Here is an 11,915-nt window from a genome sequence, read left to right on the forward strand (position 1 = left end):
CTGTCCATTTTACTCTAGAGGGTTGGTGACTGTAACTGTGCTGCTCGMAACAATTGAATTACGACGTTTACTGACACCGTTCATATTCAGCGGGTGTTGCGCATTCRTAAGTTCATCAGTTATTCTGCRCTCTGGCACACTAGGACGAGAGTGCTCTGAAATCGKAGTAGATAGCCAGAGTGAATTTACAAACGMACCCTTAGTGTGGCTASCATAGAATTAGGAATTAGAATWWAAAAAAGAAATGCTGGAAATACATCACCTATGCCTCTACTGCCATTCATTCCAATTAGACTGGTTTGGATTTCTCCCTGACCAAAATGGCTGCCATTATCATMCCTTTCTGGAACTTTGAGGGTTAATGACATAGCTCCTCTAGTAATTTAATAGGATCTCTATGATGTCCACTGTCGCATTCATAGAAAAAGAATAGATGACCTATTCTGTTTCTACGGTTTTAATACTGTTCCTGTTCTATGGCTCCTCAATGTCTTGCACATGTAGTCTGTAGTGTTTTACSACAGGAATTATCTCACAGATGACTTATTTCCCCCTAGCTGGGATGTTGGTTGTCTGTCTTGTATTCGTCCATTTTTAATGGCACGTTCCCTATTGTTTCATTACTGTCTTTACTGTCCTATCACGTCTGATTGGACCTTTTGCTTTATGTCCAGAGGACTCGTGCCCTGAAGGATCCATAGACCTCAAGTGTAAAGAGAGAGTGACTGACAGTGACGAGGATGAGCCGGATGGACAGGTACCCTACACGTTTAGCCGTMTAGCCTCTTTAGCCTTTTGGACTGTAGGTGCTATTAACTAGGTACAATTTAGATTTCATGGGTAATGGAGCTGCCAAATGAAGTAGCATTGTCCTACTGAATATTAACAGATATCTAGTAGATTCGATTCCTACTGTTTCTTCTCACCCGTGCTAAGGTGGTGTGAGTCTGATCCAGTTTAAATTCTACRTTGGTGCACTAAGAGAGTTAATTCAGGAGGAACCTTAGTTAACATTTCTCTTTGATCTCTCCCCCTCCAGCAAGCCTTCCAGCCAGTGGTCCGTTCCTCTCTCCCCTCCTCCACCAACACCTCCCACGCCGACTCTCACTCCGACTCTACCAAGGGGGACACAAGGGGCAGCGCCGGAGAGAGCTCTGAGAGGAAGAGAAAACGAGGGATGGAGGGAGGAGAAGAGGGAAGTGGAGAATCCAAAAGAGGAAGGGGTGGAGGGGGGCACGTTCCCTCTAATTCCATCCCTGGATCGGCGCCCAACACCTCGGCCCCTGCTCTGGGTTATGGACTCACCCAGGTGCTCGGTGCAGTCCGGATGGCCCCCACCATGGTGACCAACATGGTATGCCCCATCACCAGCATGCCCATCCCCATCGCCAGCAAGCCAATGGAAKGCTCCATTGCCATCAGTGCACTGCCTGGGGAGAAGAAAGCCACGCTTCTGATTGGAGGACCGGGAGCAGGAGGCGGGCCTTTCACAGCAGGGGGTGGGTACTTGTCCTCGTCCTCTCCAAATCCCGTGAGTGTGGGGCCGGGGGGGCTGCAGGTCACCAGTCTAGTGCTGGGAGGTGCTTTCCCCAACCAGTCTATACAGCTCATAGCCCCGCCTCAGCCTCTCTTAAGCTCCACCCACAGCACCCTGCCACTCCCCCTCCCCCTGCTGCAGCCCCAGTTCCTTCCTGCCAGTTCTCTCACCCCCCCTGGCGGTGCCAAGCCTGGCCTCACCCAGGTGCAGTACATCCTGCCCACCCTGTCATCTGTCAGCGCCAACCCCAAGACCCCCTCCCCCCAGCTAACCCAGCAGCCAACCGGCGTYYGCACGCTGCCCTCCACTCCGCCCACACATGTCTCCCTGGCCAATGGAATACATTCGGGGGCAGGAGTGGAAATAAGATATGCCACAGTGGGAGGGGTCAGCCCTGGAGAAAGAGGTGAGAGAGAGGAGAGATTGGCCGACAGGGATGGAAAAGGGGAGGACCTATGGAAAAGGGGAGGGTACTTTGTTTTATACAAAGGGGATATGTTTACGACCATCCAAAATTCATTCAAGTCTAAGTTTTATTTTTTGGGGGGGTGAGTTAGTTGAATGCTCCTTCAAGCCCAGAATAAGTGTAACCCTCTGTTTAGTCTAACACTTTAATGTTACCTGTCAGTGAGAGATTCATCACCTTATGGTTGTCATTAGTTATCATGCCAACACAGTCTTACCTAAACCAACATCTCTCGCTTTCTCTCTCGCTCGCTCTCGCTCTCTCTCTTGCTCTCTCTCTCTCTCTCACTCTAACTCTCACTCTCACTCTCACTCTCACTCTCTCTCTCACACACACACACCAGTCCAAGCCCAGTCTCCAGTCTTGCAGAGCAAGATGTTGGTTCCCATGGCAACAGCGAGAACCGGCTCTACTCCTCCTCAGCCCAGCTCCCTGGTGGCTCCTCCCCTTCCTGTGCAAAATGGTGCTCTACCAGGAAGCAAGGTACCGATTATTACACACAAGCATTACATACAATATAACAGCAACTTTCCGAAAAAATGTGTTGTTACTGCGGGAGTAATGACACACAACCCATGCTCCATGCAGCTGATGCATGGGGACCACTAGCCTCTTGGCTGACCTGTTGATGTGTGTGTTATCCTGCACAGATTATCCAGATCGCCCCCATGCCGAGGGTCCAGACAAATGTCCACTCTGCTGGAGCAGTGCATCCTGGGAGTTCCTTCCCTGTATCCATGGCAACAGCCACTGTGATGACTCCTGSCATCACACCCCCTCAGACCGTGTTGCTAACCTCGCCTCCAACAAGGTACTCACTTTAACCTACGAGAAACGTCTGATTATCCAGTATATATACTGAACAAAAATATACATAAGCGCAACATGTAAAGTGTTGGTCCCATGTTTCATGAGCTGAAATAAAAGATTCAATACATTTTCCATATGCACAAAAAGCTTATTTTTCTCACATTTTGTGCACAAATTTGTTAACATCCCTGTTAGTGAGCATTTCTCCTTTGCCAAGATAATCGATCCAGCTGACAGGTGTGGCAAATCAAGAAGCTGATTAAACAGCATGCTCATTACACAGGTGCACCTTGTGCCGGGGACAATAAAAGGCCACTCTAAAATGTGCAGCTTTGTCACACAMCACAATGCCACAGATGTCTCAAGTTTTGAGGGAGCATGCAGTCGGCATGCTGACTGCAGGAATGTCCACCAGAGCTGTTKCCAGAGATTTTAMTGTTCCTTTCTCTACCATAACCCGCCTCCAACGTGGTTTTAGAGAATTTGGCAGTACGTCCAAYCGGSCTCACAACCGCAGACCACGKGYATGGCGTYGTGTGGGTGAGTGGTTTGCTGATGTCAAAATTGTGAAGAGTTCCCAATGGTGGCAGTGGGGTTATGTTATGGACAGRCATAAGCTACGGACAACGAACACAATTTCATTTTATAGATGGCAATTTGAATGCACAGCGATACCGTGACGAGATCCTGAGGCCCATTGTTGTGCCATTCATCCGCCGCCATCACCTCATATTTCAGCATGATAATGCACGGTCCCATTTCGCAAGGATCTGGGCACAATTCCTGGAAGCTGAAAATGTCCCAATTCTTCCATGRCCTGCATACTGAGAAGACAGCTCACCCATTGAGTATGTTTGGTATGCTCTGGATCCACGTAGAACACAGCGTGTTCCAGTTCCCTCCAGTATCCAGCAACTTCTCACAGCCATTGAAGAGGAGTGGCACAACATTCCACAGGCCACCGTCAACAGCATAATCAACTCTATGCAAAGGAGATGTGTTGCACTGCATGAGGCAAATGGTGGTCACACCAGATACTGACTGGTTTTCTGATCCATGTCCCTACCTTTTTTTTTTACGTATCTGTGACCAACAGACCAACAGACCAATATCTGTATTCCCAGTAATGTGAAATCCACAGATCAGGGCGTAATGAAATTATTTCAATTGACTGATTTCTTCAAATGAACTGTAACTCAGTCAAATCTTTGAAATTGTTGCATGTTACGTTTATATTTTTGTTCAGTGTGTATGTCCCACTATTACTTTCACGTGGTTTTAATGACAAGAGAACCTCTGCAGACTTTTAGTTTATTGTGGCTGTGCCTTTGTCAATTGACCTTCATCAGAACAATGTGTACATAGCTGACCCTCCTGCATTTTGGTTCTCCTTTACTCTAGGATCACTTATGTCCAATCAGGCACCGGAGTGGTCTCCACGGCAACAGTCCAGGCCCCTCCCTCTTCAGGCCCCGCCTACCTGCCATCGTCCCTGACGACCCTGGGCTTCACCGCCATCGCCCCGGCCGGCCAAGCCCTTGTGCACCCTCTCGTAGCGGGCCAACCACCCTGGCTAGCCCCAGCCCTTTCCCCTGGAGCCCCGGGGACCGGACGTCAACTCCTCACCACCATTTACCCGGCCCAGAACGTCACCCTGGCRCCAGATGTGGTTACCATGACCTCCGTGCCCCCCAATTTGGCTCAAGAAGTGTCCGGCCAATCATCACACTTGGCTGTCGGCGTCCAGGGTTCAAAGGACGTGACCCGGTCACATGAAGAGGGAATGCCACACCTGACTGCAGAGATGGAGCACAAGCCAAAGGTCGAGGGACAGGCCCAAAGGAAGACCAAGACACAGATAAAGAAAGAAAGCATAAAGAAAGAAAAGATGACAGAGGWTGTCGAGGCACATAGCAAACCCGGTGCTAACTCAATGGGTACGTCCAACAGCAACACACCAACAGGTACGTCAAAACTGTAGTCCGCCTGCCCTCACTCTCACTCTGTKCCCTTTCACCTCCCCTCCTCCTCTCTCACCTCCATCTCTCCTCTCCTCACCTCTCTGCTTATGACCTCTTCTGCTATAGTTGCCTCTTTTCTAACTAGCTGTGCTACTATATACACTATATATACAAAAGTATGTGGACACCCCTTCAAAATAGTGGATTTGGCWATTTCAAATTTCTGCYCTGCKAGAGTTGTCCCTGTCATCTGTAAATGCAGTTATTGTGAAGTGGAAATGTCTAGGAGCAWCAACGGCTCAGCCGCGAAGTGATAGGCCACACAAGCTCACAGAACGTGTTGCACATAAAAATCTGAGTTCCAAACTGCCTCTGGAAGCAACGAGCACCAGAAATGATTTGTTGGGAGCTTCATGAAAATGGTTTCCATGGCGCGAGCAGCCGCCACACAAGCATAAGATCACCATGCGCAATGCTATGCGTCAGCTTGAGTGGTGTAAAGCTCGCTGCCATTGAACTCTGGAGCAGTTGAAATGCGTTTTCTGGAGTGATGAATCACACTTCACCATCTGTCAGTCCAACGGACGAATCTGGGTTTGGCGGATGCCAGGAGAACGCTACTTGCCCCAATGCATAGTGCCAACTGTAAAGTTTGGTGGAAGAGGAATATGGTCTGGGGCTGTTTTTCATGGTTCAGGTTAGGACCCTTAGAAAAATGACATTCTAGACGATTCTGTGCTTCCAATTTAGTGGCAACCGTTTGGGAAGGCCCTTTCCTGTTTCAGCCTGATAATGCCCCCGTGTACAAAGGAAGGTCCACACAGAAGAAATGGTTTGTCGAGATCGTGTGGAAGAACTTGATTGGCCTGCACAGAGCCCTGACCTCAACCCCATCGAACACATTTGGAATGAATTGCGACGCCCAGTGCGAGCCAGGCCTAATCGCCCAACATCAGTGCCCGACCTCACTAATGCTCTTGTGGCTGAATGAAAGCAAGTCCCCGCAGCAATGTTCCAAAAACTAGTGGGAACCCTTCCCAGAGGAGTGGAGGCTGTTATAGCAGCAAAGCAGGAACCAACTCCATATTAATGCTCATGATTATGGAATGAGATGTTSAACTAGCTGGTGCTTTTGGTCATGTAGTGTATTTTTACTAGGAATCATGAGCCACTATCGTGTCTTTTCCTGCAGGGAGTGAAGAAAACGGTGGTCGAGCCAGCCACGTGAAAGAAGAGAACACGGACGATGCCAGAGATTATGCCAAAGAGAAACAGACAGACGTGGATGGAGAGAGGGAGAGGGGGATAAAGATGGAATGTGGGACACCTGAACCAGAGAGGTCCAGGGAGACAGATGATTGGCCCCATGAGGGCCACAACAAAGGGGACAGTGGCAACGGGGGCCACAGCAAAGGGGTAAGAGACGACTCTATAGATATTGCAAAAGCAATGCAATTAATTTGTTAATCGTCCTGCAAACGATTATTGCGACGCAAACAATTATCGCAAACACTGATCAAGGACGAGGCTGCTGGTATGGTTACTGATCCTTCCTTATTTTATTCTCTCTCTCTCTCTCTCTCTCCTCCCCCCCTCCCTCCAGGCTGGACCGAGGGAACCTCCCCACCCTCCCACAGGACAGGACACTCCTCCGCCTGCCCCACAGACTGACAGGGACGCGCCCCCCTCAGCCAAGAAGACCAAATTCCGCCCTCCGCCACTCAGAAAGCCCTCCGACTTCATTGACAAGTGAGTGGCAGGGATTGGGGGAGGGGGCAATGGGAGGAAATGAAAATGTCATCATAGTTGACAGTAAACATGTATTGACAGTTGACAGTTATGACCAATTGGAGAAGATTTTGTAGCCAGGGAATTAGTTGGTTGGAGCTTRTTGCTTACATCAGTAATGTTGAGGGTTCGATCCAGACCCGGCGCCAGGATAAAKTGACTAAAGGGGCAGTTGTAATCGGCGAGAGGGCTACATTTCTGGGGGGGTTCTTGCATTGGAATTGTATTGAATTCTGCTTATATCACGCCACACCACAATAAACATAACGTTCACATGCAGAGACTCCKAGATCATTGAGTGCTTTTGAAGTGACAGGTTGGAAATCTACCCTCTCTCTGCTGCGCTGTATCAGCGTAAAATAGGGGCTTTCTAGCAGTCGTAAGGGCAAATATTCAGGAGGCAGGCAGGTAGAGGTGCAAATGAGTGTTGGATTTATTTACACAGCGCTGGTGTTTGAAAGATGACGGTGGTATTTACAAATATATATACAAAGTTCAAAATAATCTCATCAGGCAAAACCTGTCTTAACCAATAATGCATTGGTGGGGTCTACCAGGCTCAAATACAACCTCCCGTTGAGTTACCCAAACGTGAACTAACTAGAACATCCCAAAATGGGCACTTAAATACATTTGGCCAGTCCTATTCTCAGCAYGCAGGCCAGGTATGTCCACCACAGGTCAAGTTGTAGAAACATCTCAAGGATGATCAATGGAAACAGGATGCATCTGAGCTCAATTTCAAGTCTCATTGCAAAGGGTCTGAATACTTATGTAAATAAGGTATATCTGTTTAAAAATGTTAAATACATTTGCAAACATTACTAAAAAMCTGTTTTCGCTTCATCATTATGGGGGTATTGTGTGTAGATTGATGAGGACAGAACGTAATTTAATCCATTTTAGAATAAGGCTGTAATGTAACAAAATGTTGAAAAAGTCAAGAGTCTGAATATTTTCAGAATGCGCTGTATGCACGTTCACACGACATTAAACATGACGGAGAAACCAGACTTATGCTCTCCAAAACAAAGACAATGAAGAAATTGACAGGTAAATGGTAAATGCAATTAAATAAACCAAAAGTTCTTTATCACAAGTGTTGCGTAGTTTGTGAGCTCTCCAAACAAYGTTTCCTTTTGGAGAATAAGAATGCTATGAATATATATTATATTGAATGAATTATCAACATTTCCCTAACCAAACATTCTAAATTAATGGGGGAATATGTAGACATTAATARTAACTTCACTGATGAATATACACTGAGTGTAMAAAACATTAAGAACACCTGCTCCTTTTGTGACATAGACTGACCAGGTGAAAGCTATGATCCCTTATTGATGTCACTTGTTAAATCCACGTGAATCAGTGTAGATGAAGGGGAGGAGGCTGGGTAAAGAAGGATTTTTAAGCCTTGAGACAATTGAGGCATGGATTGTGTATGTGTGCCATTCAGAGGGTGAACGGACAAGACAGAAAATATAAGGTCCTTTGAACGAGGTATTTAAGTGCCTTTGAACGGGGTATTTAAGTGCCTTTGAACCGGGTATTTAAGTGCCTTTGAACGGGGTATTTAAGTGCCTTTGAACGGGGTATTTAAGTGCCTTTGAACGGGGTATTTAAGTGCCTTTGAACGAGGTATTTAAGTGCCTTTGAACGGGGTATTTAAGTGCCTTTGAACGAGGTATTTAAGTGCCTTTGAACGGGGTATGGTAGTAGGTGCCTGGCGCAACCCTGCTGGGTTTGTCACGCTCAACTGTCTCCCGTGTGTATCAATGGTCCACCACCCAAAGGACATCCAGCCAACTTCACACAACTGTGGGAAGCATTGGAGTCAACACGGGCCAGCATCCCTGTGGAAAGCTTTCGACACCTTGTAGAGTCCATGCCCAGACAAATTGAGGCTGCCCTGAGGGAGAAAGGAGTGGTGCAGCTCAATATCAGGAAGGTCTTCCTAAAATGTTGTACACTCTTGTGTATATTTCACAGGGCATTGATAAACATTGACACAATAAAACAAATAGTGGGGCAGAATTGGCGCGAGTCAGTGTGCAATAGTGGAGAGGGAAGTGGCTATAGCACCTCTTCGCCACACACCCCTCTCCTTATTCTGGTCTCAACATATTTAATGATGCTGGAGACACGTTCCTCATTCATAAGCAGTAACCTCATAAACATTGTCAGGACGTAACACTGGTCATTCTCCCTGCAACTGAAATCATTACCGTTCAGTATTTCTGTCCACCCACATTAAAGGTACACACTACCCAAACTAATGGACATGTGACAGCAAGGCAGAATGGCACATTCCAAACGAGCACTGGGTACATGATGCGTATTGACCAACATGTCGTGTCCATTTGGTGAATGTAGATTGGCAGAGCAAATAAAGGAACATCACAGCACAGCCATGAACTAGATGCCCAGGACCTAAACACTGTCCATGAACCTTTTGGCTAATCAGGGGCTTTGTTGAAGCAGTTAAGGAAGCATCCTCTCCCGACACGATGAACAGTGGACCCTGGGGTTGTCTCCAGAGCCCCCAGCAGTGATGCAACKTCCATGCCACACCCAGGAACATTTTGCGATGCAGTCATTTTTTTCTCCAAGCCCGGGGAATGGGTCAGAGAACTCCCTGTCCTCTCCTGTCATAATCAATTCAGTGTCAGTCAGTGTCGGGATGAAAACCTCACACACCCCCATCATAGGGCAGACACTCCTGCAGAGCACCCCCCCCCCCCCCTCCATAGGAACAGCAGAGGAGCAAGGAGACATTTCGGCATTCAATATGGCACCCGACCGGTAAACTTGACCCCGCCTTTTATAAATCAAAATCAAATATTACAGGCGGAGGCGTATCACGTTGTTCACTTAGCCTACAACAGAAATGAGAAGCGGTTTTTTCACGCTTTTTATGGAAACCCAGAGGAGTCACACCTAACCGTCTCAGTGGCTTTACATAGCCCCGCTACATACACCGTGGCGCGCTCTGTCCATTGTGCTGATACCATTCAGAAAAACTGAGGAGGCACACCTTTGAAGTGAGGGGGCTAAGCCCTTTTTAGCTAAGCCCTTTTTAGGAGTCGGGTACGGTTCGATCCCAACATGGGCCTCATAAAATCTAACTCTATTTCAACTGTACCAGGGTCCTGTCGGGGTCCTATTTCGAGGAGCGCTTTGCCGAGCTGCCAGAGTTCAGACCAGAAGAGGTGCTGCCCTCTCCCACCCTCCAGAGTCTGGCCACTTCCCCCCGAGCCATACTGGGCAGCTACCGGAAGAAAAGGAGGAACTCCACAGGTGAGAGAGAGACAGAGASATAGCATTAAAAATGAAAAATGTGTTTATAAATTTAGCCTGTCCGCTATACACATTGAATCTCTAACATTATTGAAATTTGACTTGGACAATAGAGAGTGCAGCCTCTTCCACATTCATACAGAAATACATAGAATCAATTGAGAATAACACCCCGTCATACACCACCCTCCCCACCCACACAAAAARGTTAATAAGTTCATGTCAGGCAAGGCTGTGACTAGGTGGCAGTTCCACCTAGTCGCAGATACCCATAGACTTCCAGTCATTGCGCTAACGCTAGTTAGCAATGGCTCGCGGAACTACCTCCAACCTCCTTCATACTGGACACAGAGGCATTAAAATGGTTTCCACGAGTTCATCTGACTCTGGGGAAGTAGATAAAGGGCCTCATTGCCAAAATTCCCGAAGTATCCCTTTAAGGCCTACAGGCCAGCTCCWGTCCGTCGTTGCCATCTCCCACGTCTGCCTCGGGGACAAGTGAATATTTATATCTGTTCAGCCTGCATATAGGCACCATATAACGCCTCGTAGATGGCATCAGCTGGAACTCTGTTCAGTGCATGTGTGGGGTCCGATATGACCTTTCTGGCCTGTCTGATGATGGTCTCCTGGAAAATATCCTGGAGAGAGGAGGGAAGTGTCATACCGATAATCTTCCCTGCTGTCTTGGTCAGTCTCAAGATTTGGGATTGGAGGTTTAARTTTAAGCCATATCTTGAAACAAGCATGACTAGGGAGAGATTTGTCCAACATATTCAAAAGAAAATGTAATATGAATCTAGCACAGCCACTAAAATGAATTTGAACGGATTTCTTTCCTCCGTCAAGACCAGAAATACATGATAATATTATTCCATGTTCTATTGGATTCTGGAGTTAAAAACGCCTTCTCTTCATTCTATATCTGCCTCCTCTTTCTTCACTCACTCACCACCACCACCTCCTTTTCCTCTGTATCTTCTTCCTCCCCTCCTCTTTCTCTGTCTTCCTACTCCTCCTCTTCTTCTGTATCATCCTCTTCCTTTCCCCCTCTCTTCCCCTCCTCTTTCTCTGTCTTCCTCCTCCTCCCCTACTTCTGTATCATCCTCTTCTCTTCCTCTCCTCTTCCTCTCCCTCTCCTCTTCCTCTCCCCTTCTCTTCCTCTCCTCTTCTCTTCCTCTCCTTCTCTCCCCTTCTCTTCCCTTTCTTCCTCTCCTTCTCTTTCTCTCCCCTTCTCTTCACTTTCTTCTCTTCCTCTTCCTCTCCCCTTTTCTTCCTCATCCTCTCTTCCTCCTCCTCTTCTCCAATCCTCTTCTGTTCCTCCTCCTCTTCTCTTCCTCCTCTACTTCTCTTCCTCCTCCCCTTCAGACCTGGACTCGTCTGCAGAGGACCCCAGCTCTCCCAGGAGGAAGACTGCAGCTCGTAGCCGTCTCTCCAGCTGCAGCTCGGAGCCCAACACACCCAAGAGCGACGTCAAGTGTGAGGGGGACATCTTCACCTTTGACAGAGCTGGTAAATAGTGTGGAGTGTACGACAGTCTGTCATAGGTTATGTYTTGTGTCCTAAATGGCACCCTATTCCCTACATAGTGCACTACTTTTGGTAGACCCCAATAGCTTTTTCCTTAGTTACTCCCTTCCTCCTTGCATTCTTTTCTCACTCATTACTTTTGATTTTTTCGTTACCTCCTCTTTTCTCCATTCTTCCATTCTCTCACTTCTCTCAATCACCCTTCTCTCCTCTCACTCCCTCTTCATGTTACTCACTCCTCTCATCTCTCACTTCTYTCAATCACCATCTTTTCCCCGCTCTTCTCTCCTCTCATCTCTCTCGCATCTCATGTATCCCTCTCTAGTTGCTGAGTCTGAGGATGTCTTGGGGGAGATGGACAGAGTGCCGTACTCCTCTCTCCGGAGGACTCTGGACCAGCGCAGGGCTCTCGTCATGCAGCTCTTCCAGGAACACGGGTTCTTCCCTTCAGGTAGTCAACCGGCACCATCTGCTTCTCTCATTGACTAATGTAGCAGAATTGTTTACTCTCATTGGTCACTTT

General features: G+C 47.6%; 1 protein-coding gene and 1 long non-coding RNA gene across 4 annotated transcripts in view; one reads left to right on the forward strand and one right to left on the reverse strand.

Annotated features, from left to right (window-relative positions):
- Positions 1-8,359, reverse strand: part of LOC139023309 (uncharacterized) — a 376,026-nt gene extending 367,667 nt beyond the window's left edge. Inside the window, exon 1 of the long non-coding RNA XR_011474445.1 lies at positions 7,880-8,359. This is a non-coding gene — a long non-coding RNA (uncharacterized lncRNA). The remainder of the gene's footprint in view (positions 1-7,879) is intronic.
- Positions 1-11,915, forward strand: part of cica (capicua transcriptional repressor a) — a 35,130-nt gene that overhangs the window by 20,483 nt on the left and 2,732 nt on the right. For 2 of the 3 annotated variants that reach the window (XM_070436196.1, XM_023974865.2), the window contains 10 exons: positions 675-757; positions 1,040-1,943; positions 2,347-2,486; positions 2,654-2,814; positions 4,215-4,777; positions 5,967-6,190; positions 6,378-6,523; positions 9,711-9,862; positions 11,231-11,374; positions 11,718-11,843. In XM_070436196.1, the coding sequence (XP_070292297.1) occupies positions 675-757; positions 1,040-1,943; positions 2,347-2,486; positions 2,654-2,814; positions 4,215-4,777; positions 5,967-6,190; positions 6,378-6,523; positions 9,711-9,862; positions 11,231-11,374; positions 11,718-11,843 (2,643 nt within the window). The remainder of the gene's footprint in view (positions 1-674; positions 758-1,039; positions 1,944-2,346; positions 2,487-2,653; positions 2,815-4,214; positions 4,778-5,966; positions 6,191-6,377; positions 6,524-9,710; positions 9,863-11,230; positions 11,375-11,717; positions 11,844-11,915) is intronic. The other variant, XM_070436197.1, reaches the window with a different exon arrangement.

This window comes from Salvelinus sp. IW2-2015, linkage group LG30, assembly GCF_002910315.2.
Source record: "Salvelinus sp. IW2-2015 linkage group LG30, ASM291031v2, whole genome shotgun sequence".
NCBI classification, from domain to species: Eukaryota; Metazoa; Chordata; class Actinopteri; order Salmoniformes; family Salmonidae; genus Salvelinus; species Salvelinus sp. IW2-2015.